At 35.4% G+C, this 24,339-nt stretch overlaps 1 protein-coding gene across 1 annotated transcript in view; it reads right to left on the bottom strand.

Annotated features, from left to right (window-relative positions):
• LOC129003414 (uncharacterized) overlaps nt 1–21,471 on the bottom strand; it is a 57,357-nt gene extending 35,886 nt beyond the window's left edge. The window contains exons 1-5 of the mRNA XM_054431706.1: nt 21,154–21,471; nt 16,714–16,778; nt 15,663–15,780; nt 9,788–9,918; nt 4,789–6,999 (exon numbers count right to left, since the gene is read on the bottom strand). Of these exons, the coding sequence (XP_054287681.1) occupies nt 4,789–6,795 (2,007 nt within the window). The 5' untranslated portion in view covers nt 6,796–6,999; nt 9,788–9,918; nt 15,663–15,780; nt 16,714–16,778; nt 21,154–21,471. The remainder of the gene's footprint in view (nt 1–4,788; nt 7,000–9,787; nt 9,919–15,662; nt 15,781–16,713; nt 16,779–21,153) is intronic.
• Between the last annotated feature and the right edge of the window lie 2,868 nt (nt 21,472–24,339).

Below are 24,339 nucleotides of genomic sequence, written 5' to 3'. Positions count from 1 at the left end.
TAATGTTTTTATATTTTAGCGATTTCTCGAGAAAAAAATTCACAGTACTTAGTATACAACTTTTGTACCAAATTTGTTTACTTCAAACCAACATAATAATCTTGTAGTGTATTCAATTACCTACATAAAAATGTATAACATGTTAGAAATATTTTTTTGTAGGTACGTAATAGGGACATAATAATACAATAACCGCAAAACCGCAAATAAGTGTAAACTATAGCCTACAGTGTTTGCTTGTGTTGTGAAACATTATGTAGGCTGATGATATGTAGCCTACATATTTGTAAAGCTAATGAAGTAAGGAATCCAAAAAAGTCATAAGTATGATGGTAAAAAGTTATTTTCACCTATGATTATGTATCAATTTGAAAACGTTTTGAATTTTTTGCGCATTTCGAGAAAATGGAGTGTACAGTATTTAGTAGCCTATATAATTTTTTTACCAAATTTTTTACACCCAAACCAATATAAACATGTTGTAGTGTATTCATTTACCTTTATAAAAATGTATAACACCTTGGGTAAATCATTATATAGCATAACTTATATAGCACCTCTGAATGTCAGAATCGTCATTTTTGAACATGATGCTAACAAAATACAGTAGTAGGCCTATTTAGTATAGGCTATAACTTTTTTACAAAATTTTTTAACCCCAAACCATTATAAACATGTTGTAGTGTATTCATTTACCTTTATAAAAATGTATAACACCTTGGGTATATCATTATATAGGTACAACAATCTCTGAATGTCAGAATCGTCATTTTAGGACATGATGCTAACAAAATACAACCTTTTATGAACACTATTTCACACAATTCAGTAATATTTATGCATGAAGATTACTGTTATACACACACACAACACTTCACTAACACTAACACTACGAACTAATAACATATTTAGTAATAAATCGCGGATAAAACTATTACCGGCAACAACACAAACAAACAATGGCAATACAAGACAGCTGACAGACTGTAGCAAGCAGTCACTAATGACTCACTTGTCGTCTACATGCGAGCATACAGAAATAACCCTGAGTGCAGGGCTGCCACTCTCTGAATCTAAATTTCTTCCTCTTCAAAATGATATACTATATGACTAGTAATAATAACTTTCACTGTATATAATTCGTATTTTCCATACTGTCACCAGACGACTGTTGGCCATTTGTTAGAAATTTCGAAAACAGCTGTAGCTGTTTTCATAAATTCGTACCGATTGTGCAATCAATATTTAGTTATAAATATCACTACCACAATGAAGATAAAATCAATGGCTATCCAGTGGTACCACCCGCAAAATCCCAAGACGAAAATTACCCGAGCAGGGTAATGCCAAACAAGACGTGTTTTGCCAGTTCCCAAGTGTCGGCTGCAAAAGTCGTACCGCGCCAAAATTTCATTTGATTTCTAATCGTCGTGACATTGTTATATACCTGCTACAGGGTTTGTTTATGTAATCAAATGAAAGTTCAGAATGTGATCTTTCGAATGGTATATATATTATTCTCATCTGAGTTGATTGTAAGTGTTTTTTTACCGTTAAAAAAATTTCGGCCCATACCGTCACCAGACGACATTGGCCATTCTAAGCATCAACGTCATACCGTCACCAGGCGACGGTTGGCCACTGCTAGGGTTAAATGAAAAAGTTGAGAATAATTTGATATACTTACCACCAGGAGCTTGTGAGGCTTTACTCTTTCTTCTTTATCTGTGAGATCAATAACTTCTAATTCTTTATTTGGGGTTTTGAATGATTTTTACAGAATTTGGCGTGGTCGGCTTCACCTGGGTAGAGTGTGGAACCTATAACGATAGAAAATATTTACTGATAGTTAACTTAAAGCATCTAATATAACATTGTTCTAAGGAATAAATACCAGGCCTATACTATCCAGCCATAAATATGAGTAATGTCCAGAAAGTGACAGACGTTTTGTGTGACAAAATTAACAAAGGAAACAAACCCATTTGCATGACATACAGTGGTGGTTCTAGGAACTTGACAAGGGGGGGCTACTGGGGGTGCTTTTCATCAGTAGGGGTGTCCCCTCCAGAATATTTGTTATTTTTCCATTCGTTGACTTTTAAGGCCATTTTTAAGTTATAAAACTGTGTTCAAAAACCTCCGGTGTGGTTTTGTGACTAATTGTATTTTTAAATTTATATTTACAGGGTCCAATAGGGGGGGGGGGGCTGTGTAGCCCTTTATCCCCCTCGTGGATCCGCCACTGATCACATACATTTTATAGGTAAACTTGTATGCCTTCCAATATTCAAACAAAGGTGTTTATTACTCTGTGGAGAAAACAATCAATTCAGGGTGTTTCTGTCTTGAAAACAACAGACACTTAACACTACAATATTGAATTTTTTGTCAATCTGTGTATTTTTGTGGTGTAATTGAATACAGTGAATATTGCTCTGGTTTATTTGTCAAGCTTGCCTGGTTGAATGTCTCCTTTATTCAAGGCAAAATAAAAGATATTTTGTGATCACAGAGACATTTTCTACATCTTGTGTGTACAAGATGAAATTGTAAAAACTTCTGTGTTTGCAGGGACATCATCTTTGTGCCCCGCGACAGCAGTGAAATCATGAACGTCTCCTATGGTTACGGAGAATTCATGAAACATCTTTACATAAAACATATTTTGCTGTCACGGAAACTCCATCATAGTCTCATGCGATGGCAGCAAAACTATGTTTTTCGCTCAGGCAACTTATTCTGACACACTCAGCCATCGTGAGACTAAAAGCTTGATTTAAAAACCAAGCCCACTAACAGATTATCAATAAAATTAATTTTTCCAGGGAAAAGAATATAACTTTTTACTTTTAAAAATAAACCACCTCCTGATCTAACAACTTTACATACAGCCTTACATTTGTTTTGTGAACTTTAAATAAATTCCTCATTGCATTTAATCATAGGGGTTTTTATTCTAGCTTTGTATTTGTTTTTGTAAGATGATATACATTTTTCACGATGTTATTGTTTTGATAAGCTGGTATTTTATTCAAATCCTTGAGGAGTAATGGAACGATAATCTTTCCCCAAAAACTTAATGTTATTTAGTATTTTTCACCACACTATGATGTTTTTGGCTGTATTACATACGTTAATTGGTGGCTGAAAGTTACGTTTTGCTATCGTAATTTGGGGACCGAGCAGGTTTTTACAGGCCGGGGCCGCAAAATCAGCTGTCAGCTTAACTTAAAACATGAATGCATTTTTCACCACACTATGATGTTTTTGGCTGTATTACATACGTTAATTGGTGGCTGAAAGTTACGTTTTGCTGGCCATGCCAGCTGTCATCGTAATTTGGGGACCGAGCAGGTTTTTACAGGCCGGGGCCGCAAAATCAGCTGTCTGCTTACTTACTTAAAACATGAATGCATTTTAAATACACAATCAAAATCCATAGCATTGCAATAGAATTGTGTTATTATCACCGTTGCCTAGCAACTATTTATTTTTATTTTTGCTGATTCTTCAAATTATTTCTTCACATAACCTTAAAGTTGTAGTTGTGTTAGTCGTGAATAGTGGTAATAGGGTATAGTGTGGTGAAAAATAGCGTTCGTACCACGGACCGAAATGGTTTTGCAGCTCTCGATCGATTTAAGTTCTCGACTTCGTCTCGAACTTAAAAACTATCTCTAGCCGGCAAAACCAAATTTTCGGCCCTAGGTACGAAATATACTATTAAATACACAATCAAAATCCATAGCATTGCAATAGGATTGTGTTATTGTCACCGTTGCCTAGCAACTATTTATTTTTATTTTTGCTGATTCCTCAAATTATTTCTTCTCATAACCTTAAAGTTGTAGGTTGTTGACTATCAGTGTGCATAGTGGTGCATAGTGGTAATAGGGTATAGTGTGGTGAAAAATAGCGTTCGTACCACGGACCGAAATGGTTTTGCAGCTCTCGATCGATTTAAGTTCTCGACTTCGTCTCGAACTTAAAAACTATCTCGAGCCGGCAAAACCTCATTTTCGGCCCTAGGTACGAAATATACTATTGTAACAGTGGTATAGTCTGTGTAATTTTTACATTTTTGTCTTTACACAGGTAAACAAAGTTTTTAATGTCTAATAAATCTGATCTAGGTACCTTAAGGTAAAAAATAGGTCACAACAAAGAACGAGAAAACATTTATGAACAATTTAAAGTAACAACACAACAGTACACTGTGCATATTTTTGATGTTTAACAACTTGAAAATAATTTTTGAAGTAGACATAGTTGACCTCTAGTAAGTTATTGAGGGTTGTTTTGGTTAAAGAGTCCAGGGTTGATCTGACAATAACATCCAACCAAAAATAGGCTACAGTAGTGTTATATAGTCAATGCTACAATCTAACATTAATTCTCTATAAAATAAGTGTTAAAAAAAATTTGTTAGAGGCTTGTCATATTTTTAGGTTTCAAGTTCTTGTCTTCTCTTAAAAACAGTCTACGTGGTTTAAAAATACATTTACATACTTAAACATGAAAAATACAGAAGTGAATCATTGACCTAACAATAATATCCAGGAAACTAAAAATAGGCTGCAAGCCACCTTTTATTCCCCGTAAAGTGAGTGTTTGTAAACATAGTTAGGAGCTAGTACTTTTTTCAGGTTTCAAGTTCTTTACCTCTCTTAAAAACAGTATACATGGTTTAAAAATACATTTGATATATATATATATAGGTACATGTAAACCACTAAGTTCTAGAAAGAATACATAAGTCAATAAAGCTAAGCTATTTCATCCTTATATTTCTGATGCTTTAATAATGTTTTCCATGTCATGGTCACTAATGTATGTTAAAATCTTCCATGTCATTTCTTCTGGTAGGGGAAACTTTAAAATGTTAGACACAACATTGATTTTGCCAAGTCGATCTTTTGCTTTTGTATAGGCAGCCCTCAAAATATTACTGTAGACTGGAAAATCATAATCTAAGTTTGATGAAAATATTTTCTTTCTTATGCCATCATTTGATAAGAACGTGAGATCAGAGTATTTCAATAATATGTCACTGAGCGCATTATGATTGAACTTTCTTGTCATCATTTTTTCTATTTCAATACAGCACTTTAAATGCAAAAAGGGGGAAAAAGAATCCTCTTCTTCTAGAGGTAAAAATTGTGCATGTTTCATTTTCACATATATCTTGTCAAGAACCGTTTTAAATACATCTCTCATTGTACTGTTCGAGTTCTTCAAAATCTGTTCGAAATCTGTAGAGAACCAATGCCATTCCAACAGAATTTGCAAAACTTCCATCGCGTAAAACTTATTCTTGAGAGCAAAGTCAGCTGGAGTTAGTCCTCTGTTATCTTTCATCATAACATATGAACCACTCATTAGAATTAAATGAACAATATTTATGTTGTCAAAATAACAATATAGAGCTGCATAATGAAGTGCTGTGCGCCCATTGTCATCCTTGCAATCTATTTCAGCACCATTTTGTATAAGTTTCTTGACAATTTCCTCACTCATATTTGAAACTGCAATATGAAGAAGACTCTTACCTCTATGTTTAACAAAAATATCAGCACCTTTACTTATTAGTAGATTTGCTATTGATTGAAGATCTCTTTCTACTGCCATTAGAAGTGGTGTGTTGCCATGTATGTTTTTAAAGTCAGCTTCACATCCCTTATCTAATAACAATGTTGCAAAGGATGGATGTATAGACATGCAAAGATGGAGTGGCGTGTCGAGGTTTCTATCCTTGGCATTGATGTCAGCTCCATATTCTATCAACAAGGATCCTCTGGCTACGAAGCAGCCATTGGCAGCCCAATGTAAAGGGGTTCTGTCAAGTTCATCTCTGCAATCTACTTGGGCTCCACTTTCAAGAAGAGCTTTCATTATTTTTGATTTAATACGTTTCCTCATACTTGCATGGTGAAGTGGAGTGCGGCCACCAACATCTCTCTCATTTACCTCTGCTCCAGCTTGAAGCAATAATTCGACTGCTGTGAAGTTATTTGCATCGACAGCACAATGCAATGCTGTGTGACCTTCTTTATTTTTCTGTGAGATCACACTGCTGTTGATCAATATATTGATCATTTGCTTGCAGCAGGGACGTTGTTTCTTAGAGTAAAGGACAGAGTAGTGTAAAGGTGTATTCCCCAAATCATCTTGGACATTGGTATTTGCTCCAGATTCTAATAGTATGGAAACACCAAATGCAAATTTGGTTTCTGCTGCTAGGTGAAGAGAAGTTTTTCCTTTTTTGTCTGCAAGGTCTAATTGTGAATCTGGTCTTATAAGCAGCTTTACAATGCTATCATTTTTCTCTGAAACAGCATAATGCAACGGTGTTCTACCCACATTGTCCTGCACATTTACTTTTGCACCATTGTCCAACAATAACTTGACACATGGCTGAAAATCTCTTTCTACTGCTAAATGAAGAGGGGTTTGATGTAAGTGATTAGCAATGTTCAGATCTACACCTTTGTCGATCAAGAGTTCTAATATCCTTAATGACTTCTCATCATCTCCCAAAACAGCATGATGTACTGATGTGTTTCCATCAATATCCTTTGCATTTAGCATGGCATTTTTGTCTATCAATAGTTTTACAATTTCCTCAAAACCCCTTGAAATGGCACACTGCAGAGGTGTTCTTCCTCTGCAGTCCAAAGTGTCAATCTCACATTTATGATTGTTAAGCTCCAACATTGACTTTATATCGTCTACAGACAATTTGTCAATAGCATTGTGTAGAGACAATGATTCTAACCACGGAGGAGTACTCATGTTTATTTGTTGAAAGAATCACAACTACCTTTACAACATCACACACTAACACTAGGTATGTCGTGAAACATTTTGTTTTTGTGCAGATTTGAATTTTAGTTTATCACAATAAAATTTATTTTCAAAGCTTTTCAATATTTTAATCTTGATATTGAACTGTGAAAGGTCCAGCACATTTGCACATAATAATTCTTATTTCAGGACCTGAAAAGAATAAATTGAATTAAAAATAACATAATTTATTAAATGGCAAAGTTTTAAATGCAACTGTAGAGACTGAAACACATATCCTACCACCAGCGCAATTTATGTCAAAGAAAAAAAAACTCAAACTGCTGTAGACTGAAAGCAACCACAAACACACCTTTCACAAACCTGACGCCAATCACATTGAGGTGAAACAAGCAAGGGAATGTATTGGCTTTTCTTTTACGGATCCTAGGACGGGACACTTACCCTAAATCTAATTAATCTTTTTCATAAATCATTAAAGAAAAGAGTTGCCAGATATGGCTCCCTACCACTAGCATCGGACAGTGCTACTCAAAACTCCTACCGCACCTACTATCAGATACAACCCTCAATATGGAATAAGCTGCTTCCATAAGAGTGGGGTATGGCTAGACACAAAACAAAACTACTTGCTACCAATCGGAACGACTACTGAGCCAGCTCCAGAGACAATACTTAAATTAGTATCTTGTTCGTGTTAAGGTAGCTGCTCAACATCACAATAAAGAGTGGGATTAATAATATTCATCTTCATGCCATTTTTGTGAAGAAGGTAGGCATGTACAAGCTCTAAAAACCAAACTCCCGTGCTGTCAGTGAAATTGTGTCAAGTCAAGACGTTGATGTGGAAGAAGTTAAGGAACCTGACAATTCCATCAATGGTGATGATGCATCAGTAGCTGATGAACAATACTACACGTAAAGGTTAAAGAGGCGTAACTACCAGTTTCTTGGTTGATTTTCCTAACAACGTTAACATATGACTTCATGAGTTTTAGACTCATGTCTTAGACTCATGATCAATTTTGTAATAATTAATATTAACTGAATTATTTTATCTTAATTAATTTGTCATATTTAGTTTTTCAAGAATAAAGTTGTCCTTTTCTCATAAACTGTCGGTTGCATTGATTTTATTGTGCTTTTTTCAATTCTGCATCCTAAGAAACATAGAAAACAACACCCCACTTGCTTGGATCCCATAGATAAAAATGTTCTCAACCTCCATAAACTTTAACCTCCATAAAATGGTTCTTCCACCACCACAATCACTAGGGACTTTTCAGATTTCAAAACCTAATGTTAGGTACTACGTTTCCTGCAAGATTCATGAACGGAACAAATTATATGTTTTCTGCTAGGCCTAGTCTTTTAGTAAAATTCTACATGTACTAATAAGCAAAACTTTCAAGCATTCAAATATAAAAATCTATTATAGAACAAAGAATGTGTTTCTAATTCATAAATAACAAAATATAAAAAGGAAATATAGCCACTCAAGCACAAGACATAAACAAATGTACTGAATATTATAACCAACATAATGTCAAACAAAATGAATATGATAAATCCTACATTAGACAAACAAGCCGAAGTTTTAAAAAAAGATTTAAAGAACATATTCAAGCCTATGATGAGGAAACAGAAATCCATCTTCACAGAACATTTTATACAAATCTATATATTACTCCAATCATCATCAGACCCACTAGGCAAATGTAAAAAAATTAGTGGTATTCTTAATTAACGTTATTTTCCATTTAGTTATCTCTACAGTACTCGTTTTACAAATACTTTTTGGATAGTTGAGCACAAAAACACCGACAGCACATTGTTGAATCAGTTTAAAATTAACTTTTGGTTTAAGTTTTAGTTGTAATCTTATCTTATCTTATCTTACTAATATTATAAAAGTGAAAGTTTGTGTGTTTGTTATTTTGTTTGTGTGTTTGAAGTTCAATCATGCATAAACGACTGGAGACGGATTGGGCTGAAATTTGGCATGATGATAGCTTACATTCCCGTTTAACATATAGGCATACTCTTATCTCAAAAATCCTTTCGGGCTCTGCCCCAGTGGCTCTGTAATTCCCCATGTTAACCTTATGAGTATTCATATTTAAAGGGAATTAAAGAATTTAGCCAGCTGTTTCAACTAAAAAAGTTGGTTCTATGATTTACAATAGCATTTAAAAAGTTATAAGGTTTACCTACAGAGTGCAGCACGTAGATATACTGACATCACATAACAGTCATAAGAAAGCAGTTTTAGGTGTACATCTGGAATGGTAACACAATAAAAAATAAACCCCCTCCCCACAGCAAATCTGCAGACCTAGCAAACAGTGACTTAGGTTTGCTGACTTTCATTAGGCCTACCAATAAACAAAAATAAAATATTGATGACAGGTGTTTTGAACTAAACAATAACACAAAGATGTGATACAATGAGAATTGTCATAGTATAATGGTTTACAATTATGTCTAAGTTTTTATTTTCATAAGGTTTTGTGTTTGTTTTCTTTCAAACTACTATACATTTTTCAACTGTGATATGTTTTCAAACTATGCTTTAGGCAATAAATAATGATATTATCTTACTGTGGTCACTGCCAAGCATCCATATAAGCCACCTCTATTGGTTTATACTATAATACTCGGTTTATTTCTTTTTCTGCTTCATATTGGTTATACCCTCGCAGGTGAAGCCGCGGGTACAAGCTAGTATTTAAATAAAATTAAGTGGCGACGACAAACCATATTATGGTGAAATGAGTTGCGAGTAATATAATCTAGTGAAGGGTTTGTTCTTGTAGTGAAACACCAACTAACTGCTGTTAGCGAATCTTGGTACTACGACAGTGGTAAAATAGGCCTTATGGTGCCGCCTTAGAGTATTCATCTAACATCAAACAAAACCTGCATCAATAATTACTAAATCACTTAAATAAAATAGTTGAGAATAATTTAATATACTTACCACCAGGAGCGTGTGAGGCTTTACTCTTTCTCCTTTAATTGAGTTCAATAAATTCTAATTCTTTATTTGGGGTTTTGAATGATTTTGACAGAATTTGATGTAGTCGGCTTCACCTGGGTAGAGTGTGGAACCTATAACGATAGAAAATATCCTTATATATAATTCTGTAAGACAAAATTTTTACCAGAAAATTTTGGACGTCTGGTAGGTCACAGAAAAGTGGGAGGGGTCTTAAATTAAAGGTCTTGACCCCAAGGACTCGGGAAAAATAGCAGAATTCCCATAAAGTTACCATAAAACGAGATATAACGTAAAATGTTCTCCATAAGAAAAGCATTAGAAGCCATTTAATGCTGATTTTTGTTTACTTCAATACAGCTGATCGTGATTTATCATCAAGCCAGTATAAGCAATGATAACATTAATCTGGATGACTTATTTGCCAGTCAATTCTGCAATGTACTATATAAAACCAGGGATAACGTTACCTGTAAGAATTAAGAGTTACGTTATGGAATGGGGAAATAAATAATTTTACTGTGAATCTTTTCAAATTTGTGTATTTTTAACATTTAACATTAAATAACCACATTGACTAAATAATTAACGATTCAAGATTAAATGAAAAACTTCTGCTTTGTTTTTATTTCAAAACATATGTTCTAGATTTATTCTACACTTTCTTTCTTTCTTTTAAATTTGAGATTTATTGTAGTGTTTAATCAATACTTTGTATGTAGTGGAGGCTTTAGAAAATAACCTTGAAATAAAGATGGAATAGGTTCGTACAGGAAATATATATTTGTTAATTAAGTAAGTACTATGACAAGTTCGAATGGGAGGATAAACAATATGCTTGGAGATTTTAAACGGGTACTGTCTGTTGCTCGCAAAAGAGTTAAGAATCAGCCTCCATAAATGTTCTCCATAAGAAAAGCATTAGAAGCCATTTAATGCTGATTTTTGTTTACTTCAATACAGCTGATCGTGATTTATCATCAAGCCAGTATAAGCAATGATAACATTAATCTGGATGACTTATTTGCCAGTCAATTCTGCAATGTACTATATAAAACCAGGGATAACGTTACCTGTAAGAATTAAGAGTTACGTTATGGAATGGGGAAATAAATAATTTTACTGTGAATCTTTTCAAATTTGTGTATTTTTAACATTTAACATTAAATAACCACATTGACTAAATAATTAACGATTCAAGATTAAATGAAAAACTTCTGCTTTGTTTTTATTTCAAAAAATATGTTCTAGATTTATTCTACACTTTCTTTCTTTCTTTTAAATTTGAGATTTATTGTAGTGTTTAATCAATACTTTGTATGTAGTGGAGGCTTTAGAAAATAACCTTGAAATAAAGATGGAATAGGTTCGTACAGGAAATATATATTTGTTAATTAAGTAAGTACTATGACAAGTTCGAATGGGAGGATAAACAATATGCTTGGAGATTTTAAACGGGTACTGTCTGTTGCTCGCAAAAGAGTTAAGAATCAGCCAATGATTAGCCCTAATTTGATAGAATATGTAACGTCAATCGCACCTTTAAGAGGAATACCACCACATAAACTTCCACTAATTGTAGTTTTTTTTATGTTGATCAGAAGAAATCTAGGGTTAAGTTTGGTCAATGGGATGCCATTACTTTACACTAATAAACCTTAACAAAAAAAGTATAAACTTAGAATTATAAACACGTTTGTTATTAAACACCTTTATTTACCTTTTCTTATTTGACGAAGACAATTTCCAAAGTTCCAATCAGGGAGGTCTTTTTTATTACAATCAACCACAAGACCAAAGCTACCTTAATAAACCAGTATTTATTCACAAACAATTATATGTTTGCTGCCTTTATAAGAGTTAAAAGCTATGTAGTTATTCAAAAGATTTATTGAAAATAACATCATCAAAGGCAAACAAAGACAAACAACAAACTGTTTTTTTACACAAAAGATATGGCGTACAGTGATATCTATTCTGACACAGCGATAATATATTTCTTAGTTTGTTTAAATATTGGAATAATTTGTTTTATATTATTGAGCTTTTTAGGGACTTATGTCCCTACAAGCCACTAGTTTACTAATATCTCATGATGGGTTAGCCTCTGGATCAAGGTAATGAAAATATACAAGGTTGAATTTACCTGTTGTGTCAATTGATCCTTAAGTTATCAAATAACTACGGCCGTTTCGTACTGCTAAACGAGTACATCTTCAGGTTGTCTATGAACGTTAAAATACAGCCTTCTCATCCGTGGGTGGAGTCGTCAGCACATTTAGGACACATAACACGAACACATACGAAACATTAAAATATTGATGAGTCATGACTGACCCGTGTCGGGAGTTGGGACCCCCTCCCCTTCTCTTCCATTATCTTTGCTCTGGTTTCTTTTGTTTTGGTTGATAATGTGGATGGCAGTGTTGTAAATTATATTTGATTTGAAGGACTGCTGTTCATTTAATATATGATTGGGTTGTTGTTTTGATGCTCTGTAGATCTTGAATTCTTCTATAGTATCCATTTGTTTGTCTTTATTACATAGATGCATGATTTCTAAATTAGTGTGTACGTCGGTGTAGTTATGGTTCGAATTAATGAGGTGATTGGCAAAAGCAGACTTAGAGTTTCTCCTTGGTAGATGTTCTTTGAACCTTGTAGTGAAAGAACGGGCAGTTTGTCCGATATAAAAACTCGGACAATCGTCGCATTTAATTTTATAAACACCCGTGTTGTTTACTTTATCCATCGTCTTGATACTCGTACAAATTGAACAGAACAGGCCCAAGACAGCTGCCTTGGGGAATTCCTTGGGTTTTGACAAGCGGGGTTGATGTTTCACTCTCTAACTGCGTCACTTGCAGCCTGGAGTCTAAGTATGACCTTATCCATTTCAAAATATTTTCGTCAAAGCCATAATATTTCATTTTGGCCAATAGCATCTCATGGTTCATTGAATCAAATGCCTTTGAATAGTCCAGCATAACTAGAGAACTATATTTACCCTTGTCTTTGGCGTCAATCATATCACTAAATAAGTTCGTCAGGGCTGTACACGTGCTATGGTTAGGTCTAAATCCAGACTGAAGTTTGGGTAATATATTTTGTGTGTTTATGTAGCTGACTATTTGGCGAATAGCTATCTTCTCTAATATCTTTGACATAGCTGGTAATATTGAGATTGGCCTTAGGTCTTCGACTTTTCTTGGGGCTGTAAGTTTGGGTAATGGTCGGATAATACTAATTTTCCAGGACTTAGGAAATTGTCCCTTGTCTAGTGATAGATTTATCAGATGGGTAATTGATTTTATCGCATACGGACTGACAGTTTTAATCATTTCAATTGAAATTTCATCGCTACCCACTGCTTTAGATTTGATCTCATTCATTACATTCATAACCTCTTTTTCACTGACATATTGAAATTTGAAGGTATTTATAATGCCATCTCGTTTATTATCCATAAAATATTCCCAAAGCTGTTTATCAATATCGGTCTCAGCTCCCATGTTTACAAAATATTCGTTAATCTCATTAGCTTGCAGATCATGTGGAATGCTTGAGTTACTCTTAGAGCCAATTATATCATTCCTTTTGAGGCACGTCCAAAATTCTTTTGGGTCTTTTGAGGACGATAGTTTATCAGAAAAATATGTCTTTTTCGCACTCCAGATCATATTATTTAACCTATTTCTAACGCCCTTATACCTTTCCCAATTCTCATCACATCTATCTTTCCAATAACGATTTCGCAGTCTATTTTTCTCTTTTGTCAACCGTTTAATATTTTCATTACGCCAAGGAGCCTTCCTCTTTGTAATTTTTTTGCACACTATTGGTGCATTGTCATCAAATATCTTTCTAATATTAGACGTAATCAATGTTTCCACAATATCTATTTCCTGTTCGTTCCTAATACTGTTCCAGTCCATTGCGGCAATCTCAGTTACAACTTGATTAATGTCGAAATTTCTATAATCTCTATATTTTATTAACTTGGCTTCAGGTTTGTTCCTACTTGTACATAGTATGCAATAAATTAACTTATGATCTGTTATCTTAATGCCTCTGTGATCTGTTATACTCGAAGCATCCACTATGCCGGTCCTCTTGACTTCAGTCAACCTGTCCACAATGATATGGTCTAACAAGGTGGCTGAAGTTGCTGTTACTCTCGTTGGCTCATTAATTAGTTGTACAGCACATGCTTCTTTCAAGAGTCGGCTGTAATATTGATATTCGTTACTATTTTTCGACATGAGATCAACGTTCAAGTCCCCTAAACAAATGACATTGTTCACTTCGACTGCAAGATCCACAAACAAAGAGTGAAACAAGGAAGCAAGGTAAGTAAGCAATTACGTTATTTAATTATCGCGAGTAAGCGACTTTCCTGTTAAATGCGAGAAGATTATTTTTAGTTTTATTTGAGAAGTGATTTCTTTCGTTAAGCCTAGGAGCCGGCTCTCTATTTTAGTTCCTAGTCTACTACGCCTTTTCATTCATAGGCACATTTTAGTTAAAATCGACCTGTTCTTTGTCAGTGCGTCGCTGTGCTGAGACCGCGTTATAAGAGTAATTAGTGTTCGGTGCGTCGATGTGCCGACATACACAGTGGTGTACTCGTGTACTGGTAGATCGACGCAATAGCATCTTACGAAGGCCGAAAAGCAGTAGCGAGCGATGGAGACTGTTATCGTGAGAATCCTGGACTTCTCGAGCTGTCCGAGCGAATGGAGGTAAGTTTAGGCTAGGTGACCCAACCCAAACTAAACACTTCACAAATTTAATACAGTGAATATTGCTATTGTTTATTTGTCAAGTTTGCACGGTTGACCGTCTCCTATATTCACGGCAAAATAAAAAATATTTCATGATCATAGAGACATTTTCTTCATCTTCTGTAAATACAATGAATTTGTAAAATATTCTGCGTTTGTGGGGACATAATCTTAGTGCCCCGCAATCCCAGCAAAATCATTAACGTTTCCTGTTACGGAGTTAAGTTACGGAGAATTCATGAACATCTTTCGCTGTCACGGAAACTTCATCATCGTCTCATGCAATGGTGGCAAAATTAATTTTCTTAGCCCCTCACAGGTCTAAGTCCCCAGCAACCGCTGAAACACAGTCCTGGTCTTGTTGCTTGTCACAATTGATGGATTTGAAGGCCATTCTGTTTGTAAAGGTTTTTTTTAGCTGATGTTTTCCTTACTTAACACGGACAAGTCCAGATTCATATTTTGTATCAAGATATAAATTGCATCTGTTATGTGTGATTCAGGGTTATAAAATTAACCACAATGTAAAACTCCATTAATTCACCCCATTCAATTGTTTAGAATCGGTCTAAGGCTAAAGGTTCTGTTTTGTTAACACTGATAAGTCCATGAGACATGTTTGCATATTGCTGGCAAACTAAATAGTGATAACAAATCTTCATCCACAATTTTGGGCCATCTACTGCTCACTTGTCATGTTGTTAGAAGTTGTAATAAATCCATCAATAAAATTTACATTCAAATATACTATACATTTACATTAACTTATATTTTGTGACCATTATTTCTTCCCTAAGACCTTCTCACCAAAATCAGAGATATCACAAAAGGAAAGGAGCAATTCAAAATGGCCTTAACCCTATTAATTGCTCTTTCTACTCTATATTTTATTGGTGTTCTAGGCCTACATTAAATCCTATTTTCTTGACAGCCCTCAACAATCTGACATTACTAAAGATCCTGAACAAGCCAGATCAGCAAGTGGCTTCTGTAAGTTACCAAGGAAGTAATTTGTTGTATAAAAAGGTTATTTACATCTTATTGAACATATACTGTATTTAAAAATCCCTCACCTTAGGAGTCAAAGGAGGCTGCTTTGGATGCTAGCTGAGGAGTTGAAGGTCGAGAGGTTGGAGCTGTCGAGGTTTTGGTTGGAATCCCCTTTCCTTTTGACAGTGATGATGATTGTGCCTAAAGTGAAAGGAAATGATTTTGGTTAAAACTGAATAGTAATGCGACTAAACAATTTAAACTGCAACTAAGTCAAATAGTGATAGCTGATAACTTAAATACATAAGTAAACCTTCCCTGTTTGCTATAACAATAAACCCAGTGTAGCTTTAGGGGTTTGACTTCAGGAGATAAAACTAGGTAGAACAAATATTGATAGTTACCGGTACATTTGAACATGTTAAAGTGTTAAGTGACAAAACACAAAATGAAAGACAGCAGATTCCCTCTTATCCGGACTCCTCGGGACCAAGACCTGTCCGGATAACAAGTTTTACCGATTATACCGACATCCCAAAAACTTGTTAAAACGGACCTCTTTTAAATGCTTACTGTATACAGTATTTGACTTAATTTTAGGAGAGCATTTAGACAAGTGATCACTTGTCTCAAATATTTCCCACCAGAACAGTCGTTTCAGTACCGCCCACTTCCTGCTGATCCAGTCCGATTAAACCGGTGTCCCGTTAAAAGATGTCCGGATAAGAAGGAGTCTATTGTAGGCCTAATTGAAAAATAGGTACCGGTAGCTAATATGAAACCAGTGAGTTGGTATCAATGTTAACTAAAAAGTCCAAAGTGTCCTTAATAAAAGACTTTCTGAGTTCATGAAATCTCAACATTTCAAACCGAGTACAGCAGAACCTTGTTTTAAGATGTTCCCCGTGTTTAGTTGTATGTTTTGTTGTAGTTTCTAAGTCAGTCTTGGAGTTTGAGTTTATATAATCTTATTATAGTCTTAACTGATATTTATTATTGTAAATGGCATTGCCGTGGGAAATAAAATGAAATGAAATAAAATGTTCTTTATCGTATATGTGGTTGATGAGCTCTTGTATGGTACTAGCATTGAGTACACGTACTAGAGTAGTCACTCATTGAGGTTATCGTTACCTGGACAGCGCTGTTGCAGAGTAGCGTCAGTGGCCAGAACTACTCCACCTTGGGCTTGTCGGTACCTAAGGCAGTTTGGTTATGTTTTTATTATTGCTTTCATTGTAGGTTGTAAAATGTCATTTTTGTTGATGAAATTTGTATGCTTGTTTCTATTTTTGTTGTTTTATAATAAACTTTTAATACTAAATGATTAAAAGGTCTTCAGAGGCGCACGGCACTACCGACAGACTACCGCGACCCAAGCGTCAGCGGCCCGAACTACGTTGCCAAAATCAGTACACTAATATGTATGTGACGAGTTGAAAAAAAGTTGATGCATTTTGCGCAGAACTTGAATCAAAACTTTGAAATCAAAGTATCGAAACCAGAAAATTAGGTACCGTACCTTGAAATCGAGATTGTTCAAACAAGTGATGGAATTAGTTCTCAGCCAGAGGACATAGGCTACTTCGATCAAGTAGGCCTACTAGAAAAGTATCAGATGTCAAACTATAACGCAGTGAACACCATTTGACAAATCCGATGGCAACACATGAAGAGCCTCTATCGACAGAAGAGTCGTATCGTGAAGCTGTGGACTAACTCCGACGCTTTTCTGGCCGTATTTCTATTAATATTTGAGTAGGCTACTCACAGACCTATTTCTGTAAAAATGCTGTTTTTCTGCTTCCGGGAAAACGGTACTTTTTCCAGGAAAATGACAATCATTTTTTAATTAAGGACGTTATTTAGCATTAATATGTTAATAAGGAAAAAAGTATGTCCTTTAGCGTGATGTCTGTGATCGATAGGCCTAAAATAAAGTTAACTTACTGTACCTTAATATGGCCTCTAAGGACCTTAAAACGAAAACGTAACTTAGGCCTGAATTGGTCTCGGGTCGAGGTCTTACCATGAAATCTATTAGTAGCCTAAGCTTCCCTAGGTAGGCCTATGGTAAATTGACTAATAGCCTATTTAAAGGATAGTGTTTTTGGCTCCGAATGAAAGTAGCCTATTGATTTGATTATTCAATTGTTTCATTTTATCGTTTGGTTAGTTAGGTTAGGTTCTTACCTAACTAACCAATTGATATTTACATTCGGTTGTTTGTGCCAACAGATGTACGGAAGTCTACCCGGGGTACACTTCCATATCATATCTGTTGCCACAAACAACTGAATTAGGCTAGTAATATTGATTATTCGATTGTTTAATTCAATATATCGTTTGGTTAGTTAGGTTAGGTTAACCTTACCTAACTAACCAAACGATATATTGAATTATCGATATATCGATCGATATTTTCATTCGGTTGTTTGTGCCAAAATGGAAGTGTACCCGCAATTTTTTACATAGGCCTGTCCCCTAATATGATTGTTCAAACTTGATTTCCTGGGTAAAAACGGCAGTCACCTTAAAAGTGCCAGGGAGGAAAAACACATTGAAGTAGGCCTACCTATATAAAAATAATAATAAAAAGAAACACAGTTTTTGCTATTTTCAGGGTAAAATAACTTTTAAGGCGTTTGTCCCAAAATACCAAATGTAGCCTAAGTGGAAGTGTTTAAAATAGGCCTAAAACTTAATAAGTAAAAAACATTTTTTTTTTCAAAACTCGTTTAAAGCAACTAAAGTAGGCCTAAACAAATACCCTAGCCTCCACCCTAGGGATTCTCTAATCACAGAGGATACGCGTCCGGTAACCAGACGTGGGTAATTCTGAGCAATTACTTGGTCAACCCCAATTTTTTTCATACTTTACTACGGTCATCAGGATGTTCTTAGAAAACAAGAAACATATAATTTAAGCCCCGCAAGGCCATCGTACAGGTTGCAGAGCGATAAGAACTTTCAAATTCCAAGCGATAACAGTGGTTTGCGAGAGACACGCGGAAGGCCAGTTGTGACAGTACCGTTATGGCTATGGCTAGTAGTTCCTCCGATAATCCTTTTTTATTGGACGGGTGAAACACGTTACTTAGTTTCACGGTTTTAAGTGAAGATCAGGAAAAGTTAACACTATATTTAAACGATCACAGCGTTTTGCAACGTACCAAAGAGTGTCCACAATGTGGCGGGTCGATGACGTTAAATGAAAAAAAAAAACACATGTTTAACTGTTGGAATAGAATCGAGTCTACACCGTTTGTTTCGGGCTTTCGGTGAAGTTTACAACGGGGAACCATCGCAACAGAACACCGCAAGGTTAAGTTAGGTTAATGCATAACCTAACTTAACCTAACCTAACCTAACCTAACTTAACCTTGCGGGGCTTAAATTATATGTTTCTTGTTTTCTAAGAACATCCTGATGACCGTAGTAAAGTATGAAAAAAATTGGGGTTGACCAAGTAATTGCTCAGAATTACCCAGACGTGGATTAGGCGTCCGGTAACCAGACGTGAATTAGGCGTCCGGTAGGGGGTCCCGGAACGCCATTACCACAATGATACGATGTTCAGCCATCAGTGTTCATGGTGTAGTGGATAGAGTGCTCGACTGATATGCGAGAGGTCCCCGGTTCGAAACCCATCGGTAACTTTAACTTTTTGTCACAGATTTTGCTTTGAATGTAATTTCTTCGGTAATTATATCGACCTCCGGACCTCACGCGAAATTAAAATTTTTTTTTTCCAAAATGTTCGAAATTTTACGCTGATTTCAAAAATGATTGTCGTTTTTTTCGGAAACGTCCCGTTTTCCCGGAAAATGGGAAAAACGGGAAAAATATTTTTTTGTTCAAAACCCATGTTGTGGGTACTCAGATTGTGCGGAATTTCCTCCTGAACAAGAATATGTAAATATTATTACGATCGGACCACTATTAAGTAAAATATCACCGAAAAACGGGAAAACGGGGAAATTTTTCTTTGCTCAAAACCCATGTTGTAGGTACTCCTGAACAAGAATATGTAGTTTTTATTACTATCGCTTTTAAGTAAAACATCACCGGACAGGTTACCTAACCTAACATAACCTAACTTGGGGTTAGATTAGGTTAGGTTAGGATAGGTTAGTTTAGGTTAGGTTAGGTTAAGTTAGGTTAGGTTAGGTTGGTTTAGGTTAGGTTGAGTTTCGTTAGGTTAGGTTAAGTTTGGTTAGGTTAGGTTGGTTTAGGTTAGGTTGAGTTTTGTTAGGTTAGGTTAAGTTTGGTTAGGTTAGGTTAAGTTAGGTTAGGTTAGTTTAGGTTAGGTTAGTTTAGGTTAGGTTAAGTTAGGTTAGGTTAGGTTAGGTTAAGTTAGGTTAGGTTAAGTTAAGTTGGTTTACGTTAGGTTGAGTTTCGTTAGGTTAGGTTAAGTTTGGTTAGGTTAAGTTTGGTTAGGTTAGGTTAAGTTAGGTTAGGTTAGTTTCGGTTAGGTTAGGTTAGGTTATGTTTTGTTAGGTTAAGTTTGGTTAGGTTAGGTTAGTTTAGTGTTACCTAACTTAACCTAACCTAACTTAGGAACTTAGGTTAGGTTAGGTAAGTTTATCAATAACATGAGTATAGTAAGTAAACTAACCTAAACTAACCAAACTAACCCAACCAAACTTAACCTTACCTAACCTAACGAAACTCAAACTAACCTAAACCAACCTAACCTAACTTAACTTAACCTAACCTAAACTATACTAACCTAACCTAACTTAACCTAACCTAACCAAACTTAACTTAACCTAACCTAACGAAACTCAACCTAACCTAAACCAACCTAACCTAACCTAACTTAACCTAACCTTACCTAAACTAACCTATCCTAACCTAACCTAACCTAATCTAAACCTAAGTTGGGTTATGTTAGGTTGGGTAACCTGTCCGGTGATGTTTTACTTAAAAGCGATCGTAATAAAAACTACATATTCTTGTTCAGGATGAAATTCCGCACAATTTGAGTACCTACAACATGGGTTTTGAGCAAAGACAAATTTCCCCATTTTCCCGTTTTTCGGTGATATTTTACTTAATAGTGGTCCGATCGTAATAAAATTTACGTATTCTTGTTCAGGAGGAAATTCCGCACAATCTGAGTACCCACAACATGGGTTTTGAGCAAAGAAATATTTTTCCCGTTTTTCCCATTTTCCGGGAAAACGGGACGTTTCCGAAAAAAACGACAATCATTTTTGAAATCAGCGTGAAATTTCGAATATTTTGGAAAAAAATTTTTTTAATTTCGCGTGAGGTCCGGAGGTCGATATAATTACCATTTCTTCTTAACTTTACATCTTTTGTTAGAATTTTTTGCATTTATAATTTTATGTTATGAAGAGAATTGAACCTTCATTTGATTTTTTTCACTATCAGCAAGTTTGGTTGGTTAGGTTAGGTTATGACAGTAACTGCCGGACGCCTAATCCACGTCCGGTTACCGGACGCGTATCCTCTGCGTTCTCCAATATAAAATAGCCTAAGTAAGTTAGGGGCCTATTAAGAAACTAGGCCTAGGCATTCATAAATAAAATTAAAATGTCCCCTCACCTATTTTGTGTGAAAATGTAGGATTAAAGCTGCGATTGAATGTTTCAGTTAAGTTAAGGTTTGATAGCCTGTGCCCTATACAGCCTAGTACCACAAGCAGTTAGCATTCCCAGCATGAGCGACGAGCATAAACATCACCACGATCCTTTGACAATCATTCATTTAAATTTCTAATTGACTTGACCTTGACACAGACACTATGGTATACCCCTAAGAGAGTATGTTTTATCTATCTATGGGTATACTTATAGGTTAGGAAGGGAGGGTCACTGATGTTGACCGTTCCGTTGACACTAGCGTCTCGGTTTCCGCCCGCTTCCGCACCCGCAGACAGATGAGAAGAGAACGAGAACCTCTTTAGATCCGGGATCCGGCCTGTCGGCACAGAATTGCGCACTGAGCAATTCCGTCCTTCAGTCAGTCCACTCTCGCTCTCGTTCTGATTCTGACTTCTTCTCTTCTGGTTGTTGTTGTTGCATGAGCGTTGAGCGTAAAATCACGTAGAGGTAGAGGTAGTGATGGGATAACCGAATGGTTTCCATGACCGAATAATCAATCAGTTATTTTTTGCGTCAATCGGTTATTTTTAGTTGAATGAATCACCGAATCAATTTTAGTCATTATTCACTATCACAAACCACAACTAATTTTTATCCTATGGGAAACTGAATGGCATTTAGTCTTTCAGCGTCAATCGGTGATTTTTAGTCGAACGAATCGCCGAATAAATTTTAGTTACCTGATGATGTGACAAACTAAATAACTAAATCACCGAATCGCACGGTATAGTCCAGTCAATGAATGCTCAAAAGGGGGGTGTAGAGAACATGGAGAGGGGGAAATTTTTTTTCTGCGGGAATGTGTTCGGGGTAGTTAGAAGATAAAAATACCAAAAGTCCCCGCCCCTGGCCCTGCTGCTTCAGCGGGGGGAGGGGGGGAAAGACCCCATTTTTTAGTTTTTTACTTCTACACTGAAAACCGTGCATCGTACGGAAAAAATGTAAATTATAAAAATAAAGATGATGAAATTCTCTACAAGAATGGTCATATTCATTTCTTCCGTATATGCATTGGTTTAAAAGATATTCTCAAAATAATATAAAAATTATTAAATAAATTGATTTTTCATGCGTTTTTTGTCAAATAAGTTTATATAATCCATTAGCCTGTTGTTGTTTCACATCAATCAGGATAGAAAACAGGTTTATTAACATTAACCTATATAATATAATATATCAATCGTATATATTGTGTTAAAAATTGTGTATATAAATTTAAATAAGTTATGTATATTTGTCATGGAAACAAGTAATTTTGGCATAATTATTACACTAAAAATTAAAAAGATTATAGTTGTAGCTATATTTGTCCAGGTTTATTTATATCAATTACCGAAACCAAGACTTCATACTATTGTTCATGGTCTCGGTCTCTCCGTAATCCAATTCTAGTTCATTAGACTCAATATCTGCTATCGATGTGAGAGTGCAGTGAATATATTCTTCATCATCCTCATTTATCAGAATTGGCATTCTATTTAAACGGCCCCCTTAGCAGTTCTGGCATAACGGCCAACGAGGAACATTTAATGGACATTTCATTGCATGTACATCTTTCATTGCTACAATCTTTAGTATATTTGCAAAAAACAAGCCCAATATTTCTCATGGGTTAGGTGGTTCATTGGTTAAAACTGGGAATAGATTACCTTTTTTGCGCTCTCAATCCCACATTTCTGAGGGTAGTTGGTTTTCCAAACAGAGTTGTCCTTGATTAAATGATACAAATGATAAAATATCAAATGTTTCTAAACTGACAGCAATGTTTGAAAATCACCCACTCTTCCCTGAAACTCAAGACATCATGTCAATAGCATCTGGGGTTGTAGGAGATGAATCCGTTAACTGTTACGATGCTGTAATGCTTGTAATCATTTGCAGACAACAGGCTGTCACGGGAAAATATGGCTCTCCCTTTGTCCTCTGTGAGTTCAACCATCGATATCAATGATTAAAACGTTGCAGGAAAACCTTTAATTCTGTTTCAAAGGATTTGTATAAGTTAAAAAAGTTATCAAGATTTAAAGGATTGTTAACGATTTGAACCTGCTCCATTTCCCTTTATTTAATGAGAGTGGTATGAGTAAAGACCAAAAATGTCTGCACTGTTCAAGTTTTTTGGAACCAACCAACAACAGTTTTAACAACTTTTAATTTGGTTATCGATGGGCTATTTCTCACGCATAAGGTTATATGGCAAACTCAAAGGGGATCTTCAGTGTCTGCGATATATGTGATGGATACGTGAGGTACGTGGATACCTTGTAAGGTAATGCACTGTTGTTTTTGACGGATATAGCAATTCAGAAAACAGCACGAAGATGGCAGACCAAGAAAGACGCTACAGTTTGAAAAATCAGTAGCAGTGGCGGTCCCAGAATTTAATTTCCGTGGGGGGGCCTACGGCTAACCCCCCCCCCCGAAAAAAAATGTGGAATTTAAAGCACAATAACGTATTTTGATATGCATTTGAGCTCAAAAATATCTTCAAGCTAATAGTATTTATGTTAGCTAATAAAATATTTCGGAGAGGATATATACCTCCCACCCCTAAGGGACCGCCACTGGTCAGAAGATATTCATTTGAACATAGACACCAAAATTATAGTAACCAGGAACAGTTAATCCCTTAACCAAGTATTTTGCAAATGTACTAAAGATTATAACAGTGCCAGATGTGCAATTTGCGCATGCAAGAAAATGTCCAATAATTGTTCTCCGTTATGCCAGAACTGCTAAGGGAACTTTTTACATGAAATGCCCATTCTGATGAATGAGGAAGATGAAGAATATATAGGCCTACAGCGAATTCTCACTTCGATATCCAATATTGAGTCTAATCAACAAGAATTGAATGATGGAGATGTCCTAGATGGTGGTTTTCAGTTCCAGATGGCACCAGTTTTTGGGACAGAAGTCGGACCCTCCCGTCCCAAGTGAGCCAGACCATGAAAAATAGTATGAAGTCTTGGTTTCGGTAATTGATATAAATAAACCTGGACAAATATAGCTACAACTATAATCTTTTTAATTTTTAGTGTAATAATTATGCCAAAATTACTTGTTTCCATGACAAATATACATAACTTATTTAAATTTATATACACAATTTTTAACACAATATATA

This window comes from Macrosteles quadrilineatus, unplaced genomic scaffold (genome assembly GCF_028750875.1).
Source record: "Macrosteles quadrilineatus isolate MER2022 unplaced genomic scaffold, UCM_ALF_1.0 Scaffold_9__3_contigs__length_116548681, whole genome shotgun sequence".
Lineage (NCBI taxonomy): Eukaryota > Metazoa > Arthropoda > Insecta > Hemiptera > Cicadellidae > Macrosteles > Macrosteles quadrilineatus.
Note: the sequence above shows the minus strand (reverse complement) of the source record. Positions and strands in the feature narration are given on the sequence as shown.